At 41.6% G+C, this 19,360-nt stretch overlaps 1 protein-coding gene across 1 annotated transcript; it reads left to right on the top strand.

Moving 5' to 3' along the window:
* Positions 1 to 426: 426 nt before the first annotated feature.
* On the top strand, positions 427 to 18,367 carry MYLIP (myosin regulatory light chain interacting protein). Its single transcript, XM_019543638.1, has 7 exons — positions 427 to 557; positions 1,068 to 1,258; positions 11,070 to 11,255; positions 13,430 to 13,627; positions 14,020 to 14,184; positions 15,616 to 16,036; positions 16,915 to 18,367. Exons 1-7 carry the CDS (start codon positions 471 to 473, stop codon positions 17,002 to 17,004), a joined length of 1,338 nt encoding a protein of 445 aa, XP_019399183.1. The 5' UTR covers positions 427 to 470; the 3' UTR covers positions 17,005 to 18,367.
* Positions 18,368 to 19,360: the final 993 nt, after the last annotated feature.

The following is a 19,360-nucleotide window of genomic DNA, read 5'->3' as shown; positions in this document are numbered from 1 at the left end:
TTGCAATTTCTTAGTTGGTTTAATAAAAGGTGTCATTTTGGAACCAAGAGTTTTGTATTTCATACAAGGGTTGAAAGCACTGCATAAAGACAATAATCGCTGTACCCCTGACAACACTGGAGGAAGCTCAGGGAAACCCCCCAGAGAAGCTTTGCCCGGGTAGAGCCAGCCCTCCCCCCGCGTGCGAAGCAGCTCCCCCGCCCCCCCACCTTGCACCGGCAGGGGGAGCCGCGGAGCAACCATGACAAACGGGCTCCCCCGACCCCGCCTCTGATTGGCGGTCGCGGCTGTCAGCAGCCGGCATCGGCGCGCCGCGATTGGCCAGCCGCTGCCGGTCGGAGACGGGACGGCGCGCGGCCGAGGCTATAAACGAGGGGAGCACAGCCGGACGCCGGCAGTAAGCAGGCGGCGGGGTGTGCGGTGGCGGCGGCGGCGACAGCGGCGGCGGCGCCCGGCCCCAGGCCCCAGCCATGCTGTGCTATGTGACCAGGCCGGACGCGGTGGTGATGGAGGTGGAGGTGGAGGCCAAAGCCAACGGCGAGGACTGCCTCAACCAGGTGAGCCCCCCCACCTCCCCCGCGCTTGCCCTCCATGTTGGATGCGGAGGCTGCGGCGGCCAGCCCTGCCCGCTCGCCCTGCCCCCTCCGTCCCCCCGCCCGGGTGATGCCCGCTGTGCGTGTGCATGTGGGGGCACAGGGGATCCGCCCCCCACCCCGTCACTGCCCCGCAGTTTAATGTTATTGGCTGCCCCCACCCCCACGTGCGGGGTGCGATGGGGGCAGCCTCACACCTCCGCTACTGGGAATTGAAGGTGACTGTGAAGAGACAAAGCCCTGCCTGGGGTGGTCTAGGTGGGGATGGACCGGACCCCCTGCTCAAAGCAGAGCCAACTAGGTGAGGTGCCGTCCCGCCCTCATTTTCTGTGATGCTTTGTTGGCAGGCGGCACCAGCTCCCCAGGCAGCGGCAGGAGGCTGGGGTTGCGCTGGAGCCCAGGGCTGGTGGGCACTGTGGGAGGAAGGCTGCTCAGCGCTGTCTCTTTCTTTTGGTGCACGTGTGTCTGCGTCAGGTGTGCCGGCGGCTGGGGATCATCGAGGTGGATTACTTTGGGCTCCAGTTCACTGGCAGCAAAGGCGAGAACCTGTGGCTGAATCTACGCAACAGGATCTCGCAGCAGATGGATGGGCTGGCGCCGTACCGCTTCAGACTGCGCGTCAAGTTCTTCGTGGAGCCGCATCTCATCCTGCAAGAGCAGACCAGGTGAGAGGAGCACAGTCTCCAGCAACGTGTGCTGCTCCTTTCTGTTTTCTTGTGACTGGATGGTGCCCCTTCACCACCTGTTTTGGGGCCTGTCCTGTCATACATCTCTTATAGGCTTTGGTTTTGCTCATGTCTGGTGATAATAGCCTCCAAATGTTTGGGAGAGTGAAAGGAAACTCTGTGGAACTCATTTTAAGTAGGTAGGTAAAAACGTAGCATAACACGAAAAGTGAAAGTAAAGATCTTGGCACATTCAAAAATAAATATGTATATCAGTTGAATGCCCGATAGTAACCTCTGGTTCAGCAGTGTTACTATAGGTCATTCTCAGCTGCTTCTACAGAAAAGCCGGAAACATTCCTCCCCCAGTGCTTAAACTTGTTGAATTCCTTCTACTCTAGTGTCATATTACAGTATTTTTCAAACAGCAATGGGCCCTCTTGCTGCAAAAGGAACAGCTGTTTTGTGTTCTCTGAAAAACATGCTAACCAAACCCAGTAACTAAACTGACATATTGAATGTTTTTCTCCAATGTGGTAGTGTTCATCTTTTGAATTCCACACACCTTTAATTTGGCATTTTGTTGGTTTTAATTCATGCACTTCACTAACCCCACGAGCCCTAGCTTTTTCTCCTCTTGGACAAGCATCACTGAGCATTTTTGTATGTTTGCTAACATTTTGTTAACTTCTCTGCAAACTTTGGGGTCCACTAGGAACTGTGAACACTGGTTTCTGGAAAACAGGACAAAAGCACAATCTAATGTCATTTATCTTAATATGATACTCACTTCAAAATGATTGCCAGGAATTTCACTGCCCATTTCGACTGAAATATTCAACTAATACATTTGTCCAGTACGGTCAGCAGTCTGACTTGAAAACATTACAAGTGAGTTCTCAAATAGGCCCCTTGTGAGTTATCTGTACAGCCATGATACTATCAGCACATGGGTCAGATTGTTGTAGTTTTCTGGGTTAAGTGAAGTATCTTGCAGTTTTCTATAACCTACTCAGCAATTAAGTTTAAAAATAGAAATTATAGCAAAAATGACAGTTTGCGTGTAACCCAAAACGATGCAAAATATTGCTCTCACGTTTTTCTTCCTCAAGCATGTCTTTGGGAGTAAATAAGAGAAATGTCTTCCTATTTAATCTTATTGTGTGAAAAACAATAAAGTAGAGCCGAATAGTCGTTCCCTTTTTAATACTTGCAAATAGGTTACAGTAGAATTTGTGCAGTAGGTCAGAAGACATTTTCTTGAGCATCCTAAATTGGTTTCCAGATAGAGTGAATATGATGGAGTTTACATTGGTGCAGTTTACACTGGCTGGCAGGACAGTGTATGCATTTGAAGCTTTTCTAAACTCTGCCAGTAATCTTGTTTCTTGGATACTTTGAATATGTAATCGCAGAACTTGGCATGTTTGAGCAAGTATGTCTTAAGTGTGAAATTCACCTTGAGGAGCCAAGAAACAAGTATGAAGCAAGAAATAATGCAGAACATGTGCTTTGTACACAAGCCTATCTACAAAGGGGGAGAGAGAGAAAGTTGGGGCTCTTGGTTCTTGGAAGTATGAAGAAAACACAATTTTTACTTTGTTTCATAATATAACCTGATTTTTCAATACTTTTATTGCCCTGGAGGAATTTTTTGTAATGAAGAAAGTAGTGAAATTGTTGCCACAATTTACTGAAAGAATTGTGTCTCTTCTGGGCTTCTAGAGGAATGCTTTGCTTTTAGAAGCATGTCTGACTTAATTCCAACTATACTATTGGTCCAGTAGAAGATATTGCCCAAAAAATCCTTGCCTCTTTTGTTTAGGAGAGTGCCTTTTTGCTAAAGATTGAGTACATATGAGGCTTTGCTATGGTTGGGTAGCATATTTTTTGTGCCACGGAAGACCTGGCTTTGGCACTCTTTTACGTTTCTTGGTATTTTCATTTTACAAATGCAGAAAAACCATTTGTAGGTCTCTTACAAAGAAATAGTCCAGTTTACTTAGACCCCATAACTCTTTCATGTGTAGCTTGTACAGACTTGCTTGCATTATTATGTAGTTGAAAATAGACTTAAGGAGCTATGTTTACGTTCTGGAGTTAGTTTAAACCAGTGTTGTCTGACTGGTGGCCCACGCAGCCGGTGCTTTGTTAACTTGTGGCCCCCAGACTCCCACCCAGCTGCTGCTGTCTCTCTTGCTCTGTGCTGTAGCAGCAGCAGCTGTGGTTTCTAGGCTCCCTGTCCCTCCTGACTGCTGCTGCATTCCCCTCCGCAGGTGGTGGGGTGGCATGGTGCAGTCCATATTGCTGGAGGAGCCAGAAGCCCAGAGTACCCTTGCAGCATGGTGCCGCAGGGGATCCTGCAGGGACCTGAAGTTGAGGTGTGGTGCTGAGATGTGGTGGGGGTATGCAGTCTGAAGTGTCTGTGGCTTGTGCTAGTGCTGCTCCTAATGGGGTAGGTGGCCTCTGGTTGCTTTGAAGTTGGATAGCTGAATTAAATTATTACTAAAGCTGATGGGTACTGTTGCAGTGAGGTAGGCTGGTTATACTATATAGCCTGTGCTAATGGACCTCTTCAAGATGCTCACTGCATACCAAATCTGCATCTACAAGCCAGGAGCTTTCATACATGCAGATTTGTTTCTGGTTAAGGTATATTTTCTGTGTTCATGTTTTGGATTTTATTCAGTGAATAATTCCAATATTTGCCTTGCATAGAAAATCTGGGTGTTGGCCACAAGCCAAGCAGTTACAATCTGTAACGTGTATTTACACTTTGTGGGTACCATGCCTTTTCTTAGAAGCATACACAATGGGGGGATGCAAAAAGAGGAAAGGCAGGCACCCTGAGCAATGAGCAGATGTCCTGGAGAATAGTCTTGGGACTATCTGTGCAGTTGCAGCTGACATCTTGTTTTTCATATGTACTGGCATTGCAACCATGCAGATTAACATAGGAATAGGTGATATGATAATCAGCCCCATTTAAGGTGTGTGTGTGATTATCTGCTGCTTATCAATTTTGTGTGCATCTAATGATATAGTGATTAATTAACAAGACCTCTTATTCCATGTAGATAAGGACCAAGGAGTTATAATTACATGAATCATTTTCCAGGTTGCCTCTGAAGTTAGTCCGTTATTCTTCACCCTTAACTCTGATGTGCAGATCAAGTTGAGTTATTTTTTTCCTTAAATAAGCTGTTCCACTTTGGGAAATGTAAAAATTCCTTTAAGTTTTACAAAGTCAGTATGACAAAGCCATGTTAATTGTAAACTACTAAAGTATTATATTTAAGATCCTGAATAACGCACAGTTGTTTTCAGGCAGTTTCTTGCATACTTTTGAAAACATTTAGAATACGACTTTCCACTTAACTAAAAGCATATGTTTATCTTTGAAAACTTAAGATACAGTTCACTGTATGTTCTGGCATTTAAATCCATTATCAAATGTTCAAATGTTTATAAAATAGTCTTCAGGGTCTCTCGTTTTTTCCTTCTTCCTTTCAAGATTCGGAGGATAATGGCTTTTGTGTTCCATATTTGGATTTTGATTTGTGGATTGACTTTTTTTTGTTTTTTTTCACTTCAGTGCATTATGATTCCAGATTTTGCTAGTTTAGATTGGCTTCTAGTGGAATAAAAATTAAAAATAGATTCATGTAAGATTAGATCTATTGTAATTTGTGTACTCAGCTAAATTCAGATAGGCTTCCCTGACATGTAAGATGGGTAGGCCTGTTTAGGGAATATTTAAATATCCTGTGCTTTGAGGCTTCTACTGTGCTCTTTTCTTAGATAGGAAATGGATTCCATTTGGGAATATATATATTAGTATACATCTAATACAGAAAGAATATACAGTTCCATATGCGTGTGTGTATGCGTATACAGGGGTAGTCAAAAGCAAGTGAAAATTTCGAGCAGGCACTTTTGGAGGTGTGCCCTGAGCCTACAGAGTTTCAGAACCACTGATTTTCCAAGCTTAAGTTTTGCCATATGAGAATTTGTTACGATCTGGTATTCTGTAAAAGGAATGAAGTGGGATTTTTAGAGTGGGGAGGAGAACTAGTTTGAAGTTGTGTCCTTGAGGCTTGGCAAACTTCTGAAGTAGTTTTAGCTTTGTGCTCTCAGATCAGTTCCTTATAATTTGATGAGGTGAAATTGGGTGAGTCTCTTCTACATGTTTTAGCACTATGAGGCTCCAGAGGAGGATGTGAAAGTCCCCACTATTGGTTGAGTAGTAACAATGCAACTTCAGGTCATTGACTGAGAGTAACCTCTGACTAATAGCTAACTACTCACCCTGTTCAACAAATTGGTGACTGCTGCACTGGAACAGCGCCCAGTATCTGAAGAAATTCAACTCCTGATTGGTGTAGTTGTCTCGAGGCAGAAAGTTCTGCTTGTATGGTTAATAGGTTTCATTGTGAAACAAGCAGCAAAGAAATCTAGAAACATGTGTCCACCTTGGAAACAATGATTGGTGTTTGCCAGATTGTACAGAAGGGCAAATTACAGTAAATGGTAATCTTAAAATAATAAAGCAGCATACCTTAAAAGCAAATGTGCTTATATACTCAAGTCCTTGAGCTAGTATCCCAAATGCGTGAAGTAGCTCGTAGGAATTGGAGCTATGGCAGAGGTGATATCTTTTATTAGACCAACTATATATTTGCAAAAATAGAAAAAAAAAGGCTTTATTTGCCAGCTTTTAGGCGCACACCCTTCCTGAGGCATAGGAGAATGCAAAGATTGTAAAAATGTTACAATACCCAAGGAAGGGTGAGTATGCCTGAAAGCTTGCAAATATCTAGTTGGTCTAATAAAATATATTACCTATGCTGCCACGAATTTGGATTCCTTTAGCCTGGAGACCAATACAGCTACAATCTGCATCCCTGAAGTGGCTCATAAAATTAATTCTAGAATGAAGAGAAACCATTTAGAATAAGATAGGGCAAGCTTTAACTTGACCAGGTAGGGTGAGGAAAGTAACTTGCTGCTTGTATGACTAGATTGAAAATTAAACATTCAGATACAGATCTTTGTAACTTAATATACAAGAGGCATGGGTTGTTTCAACCCTTCCCCCCCACCCTCATCCTTTGAACATTTCCTGAATCGTTATGGCTAAGACGGTGCTCCAACCCTACTGTAATTTAATACAGGCTTTCAAATTTCAAAATGTTGCAATAAAAAGGACCTCAAACTAGCTTTTATAAATGGGTTTCTTGCCTGCCTGGAAAAGCTGTATTTAAAAAAATTGGCATCAATGTACTTAATTTTTTTAAAACAGTATTATTGTAACATGCCATGATTATTGAAGGAAAATGCATAACAAGCATCTTGGTTTGGAAGCCTGCATAGTGAATTGCTTTATTATTGCATGACCGACTTGCACTGTGGGGCGTGCTTTTTTATGGCTTTGGAGGAGATAGCGTGCTCTTTAAATACAAGGAAAGCTAACTGTTGTAACTGAGACCAGTGGGAGCTGAATGCATTTGATTGTTTATCTAAAATGAAGTTGAACATCCGTTGGTAACCTTTCACTTACTTCACTGAAAGCAATTGAAGATAAAGCTTGTGGGAATATATTTGTATGGAGTCAGGTGCAGTCTGCTTTTTTATTGGTTAAGAGAGAGAGAAGTGTGTATGTTTGTTTTCTAGAGGCGAGTCCCACTTCACTGATTTTATGCAGTGATCTTTTCAACTGTAAATTTGTGATGGAAGAAAATATATATGTTATATTCTAGATTGCCTCGTATCAGGAAATGACAGATGGCATTTGTATGCTAGCTGGGGGGGGAGGGGGGGCGGGGCTCTGAACTCAGAGGTTTCACATCCCTGAAGCCAGCAAGATGTTTTGTTTTTTTCCTACCAGTTTCTCTCCTTTGTGATTTCTACCAGGAATTCTGTCAGTGGAGGATGTTCAGGATGAATATTTTGACTACTATGCTACCCAACTCTCAAAGAAGCATTAGCCATCTATTGCTGCTTCCCACCCCCGCTAGAGTTTTGAGGCTCCTTTTCCTTTATGCCACACTCTCCATAGAATACTAGGAGTTTAGAATTTAAAAATAAAACCTCCAAATACAGTTGTGTTACTTCTTCAACATTTTGCCCTCTTTCCCTTACTAGAGTAAAAAGTGCCTTATGGATGTAGAAGGAGGTCAAAGTTTGGATTGAACTTCTATGTACCATAATGATTTTTTTTCCTTGAAAAAAGTTTGAGAAGTTAAAAAATAGTGTATGTACAGCCAAGTTTTCTGTAGTTGGTGGTTTTTAGCCCTTTTGCAGTGTTACCAAGGTTTATTTAATAGTTTGCATCCTATCTAAATTGCACTGGGACTATCAGAAAGTATCTTCTCTGTTATGAGCAGCCGTCACTCCGGTAGCCACAGGAAAGGCAGTGAATGCAACAGCTAGGCTTGTGACACTGATTACGATGATAACTTGCATACGAGAGACCATTTTCTAATGTTTTGTTTCAAAAACAAAAAGTCTGATTGTGAGCTGCATTGTCCAAAGCCATTTATGTTGCTTAATTCCTTTGAATTGTAACTAATGACATGGTGGGGCAGGGTGATGGGAGAATGAGAATCTACTGTCAGTAGACGTTTGTTACTCTTAGGCGAATTCAGGGTACTTGGACTTCAGGTATAGTACAGCTGACATGAAAATCTTACGGGATCTCAACACTCATAATGCTCCGTATAGATCAGGCCATTGCCTTGGTAAAACAGTATGCTAGTTATCAACTAGAAGCAGTGTAGTAGTAATAAAGTTTATTGGAGCTCACTAGCTTAGATGCAGTGCGATGTTGAAATAAGTGTGCTGCTTCCGGTTTATTTTGGCTGTATAAACAGTGCTAACTTAAAGATGATTCAAGCAAGGATAGAGTAATACCATATTTTTCTCAGTGGATCCCATTTGTAACAGAAGTGATGGAACAGGCTGTAGCTGTGAAACTAGCAACCAAATTAACTTTTCATATGAGTCAAACTGAAGCAGTTTACCAGAAATGGAATGGAATTGTTTCAAAACACCCAGTAGAAATCAGCTTATAGAGATTTAGGTTTTTGAATTTAGTGAACAATTACAAGAATGTCCCTCTTTCTGCTGCCTCATTTTTTTTTTTTTATCTTGGCTTTGAATTCATTGTTTTAAAATGTGCTCTGGCTTTGTTTCATTGGGCAAAATATCCTGGCAGTGAATGTCATGATTTGAAGAATTAAACTGTTTACCTTGGAATTCCATCTGATGGGGGGGGGTATATAAATCTAATAAATATATTCCCTTCTTTCTCTTCAGGGAATTCATGATTATAGAATTGGGCTTCTGTTTATTGGCCAGCCAAGATGCTTATATTAAAGCTTTGTGCTTAAAACTCTGAAGTGGCTTGTGTAACTTGCACAAATACTTCTTGGTAACTGATGAGCTTCATAATAAACTGTAAGTTTGTGTAGTCTAGCCAGCTACTATGCCATGCTGGAGATTACTGTGGCTCTTCCGTGTCTGGTCCTACAGTGTGCAGCAAAGTCCAAAAGTAAGGAATGGTGTATCCAGTTTAGAGGAAGGCTCAGCAGGTACCCTGTTGCCCCTCAGGCTGTCTTGGTGTGCTTCTTGAAGTGTGCTCAGGGCTGCTGTGAGGTAGTTACTCTGCCTCATTTCTAGGATTTGGCATATGCTGAATGGGGGTGAAAGAAGGAGGGGGCACAGCATGCACAGTCGTAGGAAACTATGGCTCCAGGCAAGGCATGTCTAGGCTGCCTCTCCCAGAAAACTCCATAAATAACTCATTTGAGTAATGGTTAGAGCTAAGTTTGCCTAAAGAGAGGTGGACCATGGAAAAGATAGGGGGCAAGGTGTGGCTGGAGCTCCTGAGCTGGCAGGGAACCCCAGGGAAACCAGGTGCATGAAGTGGGGGAACTGCCTGGGCAGTTGCTCTCCCCAGCTGATTTGGGGATGGGGAGAGCAGTAGTGGTGTTAGGGGAGGGTAAACCTGGCAACCAGCTGGGGCCTTACACTTTATGCAAATAAAAATGAATTACACTGAATATGTGTATTATCCATATCGTATTAAGATACTTTCATTGCCGTTTCATGGATAGGGAAAAGTGAAATTGAAATCGAAAGTGTCTGACTTGCTTATAGGTCATCAAAATTAAGCCTCTAACGGGCCCCAAATGACTCTCTTGCCCAGGGCTCCAACAGCCCTAAGGCCACCACTGGGGAAAGCTTCAGACTTGCTGCTTCTACGCTGTGGCTGCACGGGGTACCAGGCTTGATGGGGGCAGTTTCCTCATTCCAGTGCTTGTTCTTGCCCTCTGCTCACTTCCACTCAATTTCTGGAAGAAGGAATGTGCCCATTGCTATCGCTATCTTTATTTTTTTTCAGTGAATCAATTTATGAAATGGCCTGTTAGACCACTAGATCTTACCCTCATCTTTACTAGTATCTTGCAACTTTTTTTCATTTTTGGTTTTGCTTGGAGGTGAACTTCAAAGCAGAAACAAACTAACCTTTTCTTTCTTAGGATGCATAGGAGTTGTTTCATAAAGTGTTCTTTTTGTTAGCTTTTATAAATAAAAAAAAAAAAATGTAATATGTAAGCAAAGTGAAGTCCCTGGCATCCTTGCTCTTCCCTCATTGGAGCAGGAGGCAGCAAGGCGAGAGAGCAGCAGCTCTGGATTAATAATACCACTTACTTATGTCCTGAGCAGCTCTCTCTCTTATTTCAGTCTTCAATATTTGATTCACTAGGTGATTTTTTCACTTTAATTGCAGTGTATATGAAAATGTTCATCCGTACTACCAGTTGATAAATATTTTACTGAATACCCAACCCTGATCCTGACCCATCATCCCTAACATTAAAAGTGTAGTGAGTAAATGACTGAAGTAATGCCGGTGGTGAACATAGTCAAGCATTGCTTAGCAAGATGCTTTTCGTGCTCATGTCAAAGTTTATTAGCGTTCCAAAATACATTCTTTCAGTTTCTTAGAAATCATGTGTATAGTAGTATAAATCTCAATATTAAGATTGAGTGTTTGTCTGCCTTGACACCTCAAACATAACAGTTTAATAAATGATTACTTCATTTAAAAACTACTGAAAGAAAATAGCTTTAGGGATATTTTGGCTATTTGGCAAACATGACTCATCTTGAACATAAAGGCCAAAGGTTAATCCTGGATTAGCAAGAAGTGACCGGTCAAACATGCTAAACCGTAAACAAAATATTTGCACTGTATTCCATTCACAAAAACCCTGTATTACTTTTACAAGTTTGCCACTGGATGCTGTCCAGTTGGATAAAATCATGTACCATCTTTAACTAGGAGGACTGTGGACGAGCAATTTGCACTGAAGAACACAGACTTCTCATATATTACTTCATAGAATTATGTGCAGTCACTTTTTTGTTAGATTCTCTTTATTTATGATAAAACATTGCAGTCTGAAGAAATCTGCAGTTTTATTTTGAAAATTACACTACCGAGGTAACTACATAAGTCTTTATATCCAATACTAAAGTATCTTGCTAGTTTAGTTTCGTCCAGTTCTCACTTGATGAACTCCATATCTAAGACTTTTCATTAAAAATGTAAGTGGTCTCAAGATCTTCAAACATGAAGCTGTTGGAGAAACTTCTTTAGTTCTGGCACTTCTTTGCATCTGTAGAATCCTTAGTGTGCTCTAAAGCTAATAAGAATTACAGGACGGCTTTAGTTTTAGCCCAGAGTTTCTCTTGTCAAATTTACCATACTCCACCTATTAAAACCTAACTCATTCTCTTGCAGGCATATGTTTTTCTTGCATATAAAGGAGGATCTTTTGGCTGGTAATCTGCAGTGTTCTTCAGAGCATGCAATTGAACTTAGTGCATTGTTGGCCCAGGTGAGGTTTGGAGATTACAACCAGAACACAGCCAAGTACAGCTATGAAGAGTTATGTGCGAAGGAGCTCACCACTGCCACCTTAGAAAGGTAAAAAGGGCTTGCTAACTGCTCAAATTGGTGTTCATAAAATATAAATCTTTGACTACATTAAGTGAAGTATGTAACTAGTATTAAATTCAGGTGCGGAGGGGAGGTAAATCAAAGCTAGTGTTAAGTTTACCCAGCCTTTGAAAGAAAATCAAAATGTAACAACGCTTTTAATTGAAGTAGTCTGATTTTTCTGTTGTAATCTATAGGTGAGCAGTCTTCTTCTTTGGAAACTGAAGTATCTGTTTGGTCCTTAATTAAAAGTAAAGATTGGATCATAGCACAACTAAATTATTATTCTAAATTAAACAATAAAGGACAGTGTTTAAAGAGGAGAGTGAAAATTATTGCTTTGTGACAGCTATGAAAAGAGAATTAATACCTCAAACACTTTGTATGGCTCGACCCTGAATGTCAAGGAGAAAATCTCAACACCATATTTTACTGCAAGACAGCGTTTTTGGGGTAAATCTAATATCTTTTATTAGACTAACTAAATAGCTGGACAGATTATTTTTTTACAATTTTTTGGGCGTACACACCCTTCTTCAGGCATAGAAAGAGTCTGTTGGTGTTTGTGTTCTCTCCTGGGTGGAGTAGAAGCTTAAGCAAATATGCAAAATGCAGGTCTGTGAAAACACAAATAACTGGCAGTAGAGGTGCCTGGTACATTGGTCTGATATCAAATTGGTACTGGTATGAAGAAAATTGTCTATATCAGATATTGGTCCTATAGGGCTGATAATTTGGCCAATAAATGCCCGTACTGTGCGCAGCCACAGCACAGCATGGAGCAGAGCCAGCTTCCAGTGCGGAGTGGAGCAGTGTGGAGAGCAGCTTCCAGTTGGTAAATTGGAAGGGAAGGGGGGGAGGAAGGGGCGTGGTGGGGCAGATTAATGCCCCTGCTGTGGGGGCAGGGGCAGGCACTGCCCAGCCAGGGTGGAGAGAGTGCAGGACAAAGGCATTCTTTGGGGTGGGGGCAGCTTACGCCACTGCTTGCATCCCAGGAGGGCAGGGAGGTGTTGCCCCAGATCTGCCCGATGTGGGGCAGACTGCAGCTGCGGGGTGGAGCCAGAGCTGGCACTGTGTGTGGCTTTTCTTCCCAGGGGCTAGACTCAGAGTAGGGTCTGGCAGTGGTGGGAGGAGGCTGCAGCCCCCGCCCCCCCAGTTTTTCTGCAGCTCCACTCCCAGTCCTGCGGCGCCACCTGGAGCAGCCCCAACTTTCCAGCACATGGGTGGAGGCGGGGTGTTCAGTTGGGGGTGCTCAGCTGGGAGCAGAGCTGCAATGAAATTTGGAGTCGCTGTGGCCTCCTCCCAGCACCGCCAGAGCCTGCTCCAAGCCCAGCCCTGGCTCCAGGCCCACCCTGCAGATCCGGAGGCACGCACCCCCTGCCCTCCTGGCATGCAAGCAGCAGTGGAAGGTGCCTTCACCCCACGAGCCATGCCTCTGTCCTGCGCCCTCCCCCTGCCCCAGCTGGGTGGCGCCTGCCCCGTCCCGTCCCTCATCATGGGGGGCTTTGATTTGCCCCCCCATGCCCATCCCTCCCCTCTCCCCTTCCTCAACACTAGACTTACCAACTGATGGCAGCTGCATCAGATCGGCATCAACCAATATGCCTCCTTAAATATCGGCTATCAGTATCGGCCCCCAAAATCTATCGGTGCACCCCTACTTGGCAGGGAAGATCAGAGGGAATGGGAGTTAATCCATGCGAGACAGGTAGGCGGTGGGGGGGAAAGAGGGGAATGTTGACCAGTGATGAAATGTAGCTTGTAAAATGCAGAGAGATTATCTGGAGGTATTAGATAGCAGGCAGGTTATAATGTGCCATAAATCCAATGTCTATATTTATACTTAAATGCTGAGAACTTTGCTATCTGAAAGCCTTAGCATGTGCAAATGGAATTATTGGGCTCGGATCAAGTATAGCCTTTTCTCTATAGCTGTTAACAAAGCACATACAAAACACAACTCTTTGAAATGCTTATTTTAGTTCTTTTATTCCTTATATGTATATAATTAGAAATGTTTAGTCAGCTGCAACTAAACAAACTTGGAAGCAACTCATCTAACCACATCACTTAACATTTTCTAACCTATTGCTGCAGATGGTACATATGTATGCCAGATTAGTTCACCTATACTCACTCTCCCTTCTCTCTCATCTCTATAGCATTACTGCAAAGCACAAGGAACTAGAAGGTCTGAGTCGAGCATCAGCTGAGTATCAGATTCTGCAAATTGTGTCAGCTCAGGAGAACTATGGAATAGAGTGGCACTCAGTGAGAGACAGTGAAGGGCAGAAACTTCTTATTGGTGTTGGTCCTGAAGGCATTTCCATCTGTAAAGATGATTTCAGCCCCATTAACAGGTATGTCAGTGGCAAAAACCTAGCATTTCAGCTGTTCTAAGATGCAGTGTATGCTTTATGGTTCTGTAGAAATAATTAAAACTATATTCTGGCTTGGGTCTTAAAAGAAACTGTTGGAACTCAGGGAATGGGGATTTATTCATTTTTAATGGCCAATCAGGATACTGCTGTCTGGTAAATCATTGTGGTACCAATTGTATCATTAGGATACCATTTAAAAGTTGATATATTGTACTTGTATAGTGCCAACCAAAATCAGAGATGTTGTTTTATTTTCAGATATGGTCATATCATTGCTAATAGAATGCTTGAGAGGCTGTCAAAAGTGGCTTAATTGTTAGAGGCAGAATAACCCCCTCCCCACCATCTACTCTTTTATATCTTATTTTTAGGATTGCTTATCCTGTTGTTCAAATGGCAACTCAGTCTGGGAAGAATGTGTATCTGACCATCACAAAAGAGTCTGGTAATAGTGTAGTTCTCTTATTTAAGATGGTCAGCACCAGAGCAGCAAGTGGGCTCTACAGAGCAATTACAGAGACGCATGCATTTTACAGGTTTGTATTGTTAAAATTTAATTGTCCTTCCTCCATTTTCATCATCTGAGTCAAGGCATTAAGGCTGACACCAGATTATAAACAGCCAGCACTTCATCACCCTAGGTTATGATTTTAGAAATTCAGTTTGGAATTTCATCATATTTATGTAGCTGTTTCTTGCATATGTTGCACCAGAAACGGCACAAGTGATATGAAAGAAGTTCAGATGTTCTAGTAAGCTCATGAATAGATCTTGCTGCTGTGAGGTTTTGTAGGGTGAAAATACAAGATATGAAAATGAGAGAGTTTTTCCCCCATGATTACACCACAATGGCACTTCAGACAAAAACTAAATCTGGCTCTAAATCAGATGCAGTTGTTTGTAAGGCATTGCATACTTTGTGGAAAGAATTACTTTCTTATGTACACCAAGTGCTCCTTGCATTGTTCAGTTTCCTGTATTGGATGCTGTATCCATATTGGATGCATTCTGCTGGTATATAATACAAGTATATTGATAAAGTGTTCCTGATGTAGATATAGCTCAAGTCTATACAGTGCAAAGATGATACCATGCTGAGATGAGGTACACTTGCTCCCAGGGTGAAAGCAGTGTATAGCTGCATTAGGTTGGTGCTACTTTCTGGCACACTAGCTCAGCTGATTAGTACTTCCAGTTCAGGGGCTAGCATGGTTGTCTTAGCTCAGCACTGCTTTTTCATCATATAGATTTACCCTCTTTACCAGCATGTTGTAAAGACCAATATAAGTGTTAATGGCTGCTATCAGACAACTGTGCCCACTTTTCTGTTTTCATTTTTGGCATTCATCAAAATCAACAAGATTGTTTACCAATGCTTGGAGAATTTCCTGAAATCTGCATACAATCAACTTGCAAGAGTTACCACATTCTAGACACAAGTGCCATGAAGCTGGGTTATAGTCTTTGTTAGCCATGTCTCTTATATTATTGTAGTGCCTCTTGTAGGGCCCATTTTGCTAGATGCCAAACAGTGCAAGAAATGTAAACACTTTATAGTACTGAAAGTGTAGTGTAACATCAGTCTTCCAGTTCTTTAAAACATTTTTGGAAATAGAACCATCATATGGAATTATAGAGCATATCTACGCATTCATTAATGCACTTCAGGTAATGCACACTAAATTTAGTACTTCCATTGTGAGGTACTAGAAAAAGTCATATTAGCTTATTTTAGTGCACATTAGCTAAAGAGCATGATTTTTGTGACTCTTTAATGTGCATTAAAATAGGCTAATGTGCTTTAAAGAATGTGTACATGTACATATAGAACCTATGTATGCCATGAAGCTTTCTGACCTTGTTAGTAGTGGTACTGCTGCTTGGGTGTTTGGAACAAATTAGCGTGGGGAAGGAGTTTTCAGTATTAACTGAGTTGGCATTGATCTCATGGATTTATTTTCTTGTAGATGTGACACAGTTACAAGTGCTGTCATGATGCAGTACAGTCGAGATCTAAAGGGCCACCTAGCATCCTTGTTCCTGAATGAAAACATTAACCTTGGTAAAAAATATGTCTTTGACATTAAACGAACATCCAAAGAGGTTTACGATCATGCAAGAAGGGCTCTTTATAATGCTGGCATTGTGGATCTTGTTTCAAGAAGCGATCAGACTCCACCAAGTTCTCCTCTTAAGTCTTCAGAAAGTAGTATGAACTGTGACAGTTGTGAGGGTCTTAGCTGCCAGCAAACCAAGGCTCTTCAAGAAAAGTTGCGGAAGCTGAAGGAGTCTCTTTTATGTATGGTGTGTTGTGAAGAAGAAATAAACTCAACCTTTTGTCCCTGTGGCCACACAGTATGCTGCAAGGCCTGTGCTACCCAATTGCAGGTAATTGATTGAAAGGTCACTTAAGTGAAATGAGAATTTCATTTTACTCTTCATTTTTTAATACTTATTAAATACATCAGGACCGGTATATTCTGTAAAAATCCCTTAGGAACAAATTTTATTTTCGTAGACCACGTTTGTTTAGTTCCATTTATATAGCTTTGGTTAATAAGAATATTTTAGAGGGGCTAAACAGGTTAGCCTTTTACTTCTGCTTAAGCTTAATGAATTTACAGAAGGGCTAAGGATGAGTTGCATAAACTTTTTGGGATACATTATCAGTGCCATGAGTATGTAACACCACACCATTTTCATGCATGCAAGATGCACTCCCCCCCCCCCCCCCCCCCCTACACACACCCAGACACACACCCTAACCCGCACCCCTAACCCTAACCCTAACCCTAACCCTAACCCTAACCCTAACCCTAACCCTAACCCTAACCCTAACCGAAAAAAAAAAAACCAAACAAACAAACAAAAACCATTTTCTGGAAATGGGAAGCTATTTTATGTGAGAAATGTGGTAACAATTGTTTTTACTGCTTCAGGTGAAACAAAGCAAAATCTGCAGTGGTCCACAGGGAGCAGAACAATGAGCTCCCTGGCTGCTGTTACTCACTAACTACAAAGATCCCTCTTAATTCACGCTGCCTTTCAAAAACAAGGTGGCATGTTATTCTGTGGTTTTGTATGCAAGAAAATTGTGTGTGTGTCATACTTTATGTAATGCACAAACATTAGAATTCTCTATGTCAGTTTTATAGTGTGAATTTTCTTCCATAGTTTTAAGGTAGTTTTTTTGTGTTCATACAAAACAGTCTTGCATTGAGAATAAGGTAGGTAATTCCTAATGCTTTTGTTTTTCTTCTCTCCAGTCATGTCCAGTCTGTAGGTCTCGAGTAGAGCATGTCCAGCATGTATACTTGCCAACCCACACCAGTCTCCTCAATCTGACAGTGATATGATCGCCGTGTGTGCTTTTAAACCATCATGTACTCTTACAAACTGCACTAGTCTGAACTACCATTGATTGTGACTAAGGCAATCACTCCAGCACCAGTCTGCAATCAGAAGCAAAAGTTCTACAACCCTAGTCATCAATATTCTTTTTTCAGCATGCCCAAGAAGACTTTTGGGACACCTTGTGAAAACAGAATTCTAAACAAATTCATGTCATATTAAAAGGAGGCAAAAGTACCTTTTGATGCATGAGTTTGCAATATGGTATTATAGCTATAAGCTAGATAACCCTGTAGAAATGTGGTGTAAGCATATAGATATATTCCCAGCAGGGGCAATTCAGTATGTAATTTTACACTTTTATAATTTTAAGTTTTTATTTTCTTTTTTTAGTATGATCAATCCATTTATTTTTAGTAGCAAAACTAGTTTTTACGAAGTTGCAACAATTTTACTATGGTTCATAGTTTCTGCTTTTAGCACATTGTTCTAAAGTTGGGGGTGGGGGAGTTTTAAAATTAATGTTTTTAAACTTAGGATTGCAAGGCTTTTAACACGGAGGTGCATTTAAATCAGCAGTTTAGTCAGTACTAAATAGATTTAATCCAAATCTTGATGGTATGATTTTGGAAGTTTTGCAATAGATCTTAACTATTGGGTGTTGAGGGTTAGTATGAAAAATCTTCGTTAGCAAAGGTGCCCCATTAAGGAACTGTTCTGGGACTCTACATGCATATCAAAAGGGAACAAAACTATTTCCACTTGGGATGTTGTTCTTATCCTACCAAAAGATGCTTCCGGTTTGCCACAAACTGTAAATCAGTCTTAGCTGTTGTTGGCTGATTCTACTAAAACTTATCGAAACACACACCATTTTTCAAAATAAGCTATGTATAATCTTTAAGTGCTTTCCTGAGTTAACTCTTGATTGGCTTGGTTGTCTTTCATGCTAAAAAACCCATTGTTGTTCTCCACTCCCACTAGGGCATTTTGGACTATGGTCTACTAGTATATTCTCTGAGATGAAGAGGAAACTAGAGAACCATATTTGGGTGCAATACTAGCTGAATCAAAGCTAGAAAACTACACTGTCACTTTACTGAGATTTTTCTGAGTATACTTTTCATATTGCCTTAATGTAGCAGTAATGTGTGTATGCATTTGTTTCTTTGCACAGACATTTTGTCAAAATATTAAAACTCTACTTTTTTATGACACATATTAGCATATAAACCTTACTCCAAGAGGGTATTTATTTTTTCACTTTGTAAGGAAATTTTGTTTCCACATTGAAGAAAGAACTCTGTCCTATATCATAGACAACTTCTGTCTTTTTGTATTCAGGTTAATAAAGGACTTTAAAACCAACTGTCTTTTTTACAGTGTTGATGGAGACTAGTCTACTTATTAGCTTCATTATGAGAAATCATGCTATATTGGTCATGACCCTTTGTATATGCTGTTAAGTATATTGCCCATTTTTACTAAATCTATGTATTTTGGGGCCTAATCCATAATAGTATTGAGCATCTGTAAATGCTTTTCAGATCAATACAGGCAGGTAATCAAGATATCTAAAATATCCTCCCTATCCTAGAGCCAGCTATGGAGGAGGTAATGTGGTATAGCTATCCTTTTTCTAGGTAATAAGGCTCATGGTTGGTAATTTCCAGAAAAGATAATAATTTTCTCAGGAGAAATAGATATGAAATAGACTTCAATGAAGAAAAAGGTAGTATTTGACCAGCTACAAGATATTAAAAGTCTAGAACTTTAATAGTAATGAAACCTGGGCTTCATCAGTAACTGAAGCCTTTTTTTTTTATACCAGTGTAGATATTTAGGATATTCTCTGGGGTATTAGTTGCCAAACCACTAATCTTCAGCTATAGTACTAATTAGCCCGGTCCACTTTGGGCCTGCACAGATTTCCCTTGATTTAAGCTGTACATGCATTCCCGGAGAACAGCACATACATTCAATTTTCATAAAGCAAACCCACTTTACAATATAACAAAAAGGAATAGGTTACTGTGATGAGGGAGGGAGTGAGGCTGGGACCAGGCAAGGGACAAGGGGAGGGTGCTGCTCCCAGGGCTGCACAAGGCAGCAAAGCAGAGGGAACAGAGCAGCACTCACCCCAGCCATGACTGCAGCAGCCCTGGGAGCAGCCGATGCCAGCAGCCTGCAGCTGCTGGGTGCACTGTTTCACCTGTCCCCACTCGCCTCTGCTCTTGGGCTGTTCAGTGCCCTGGTGGAGGCAGCTGGTATCAGCTGCTCCCGGGGCTGCTGCAGCTGGGGCTGGGGTGAGTGCTGTACCCCATGCCATGACTGCAGCAGCCCTGGGAGCAGCCGATGCCA

This window comes from Crocodylus porosus, unplaced genomic scaffold (assembly GCF_001723895.1).
Source record: "Crocodylus porosus isolate Cpor-Errol unplaced genomic scaffold, CroPor_comp1, whole genome shotgun sequence".
Lineage (NCBI taxonomy): Eukaryota > Metazoa > Chordata > Crocodylia > Crocodylidae > Crocodylus > Crocodylus porosus.
The sequence above is the reverse complement of the archived record's forward strand: the minus strand, read 5'-3'. Positions and strand labels throughout refer to the sequence as shown.

Coding starts and splice junctions, on each gene's coding strand:
- MYLIP (XM_019543638.1), top strand. CDS start 471: ATGCTGTGCTATGTGACCAGGCCGGACGCGGTGGTGATGGAGGTGGAG. Junction 558..1,067: donor GCGAGGACTGCCTCAACCAG/GTGAGCCCCCCC, acceptor TGTCTGCGTCAG/GTGTGCCGGCGGCTGGGGAT. Junction 13,628..14,019: donor GATTTCAGCCCCATTAACAG/GTATGTCAGTGG, acceptor TCTTATTTTTAG/GATTGCTTATCCTGTTGTTC.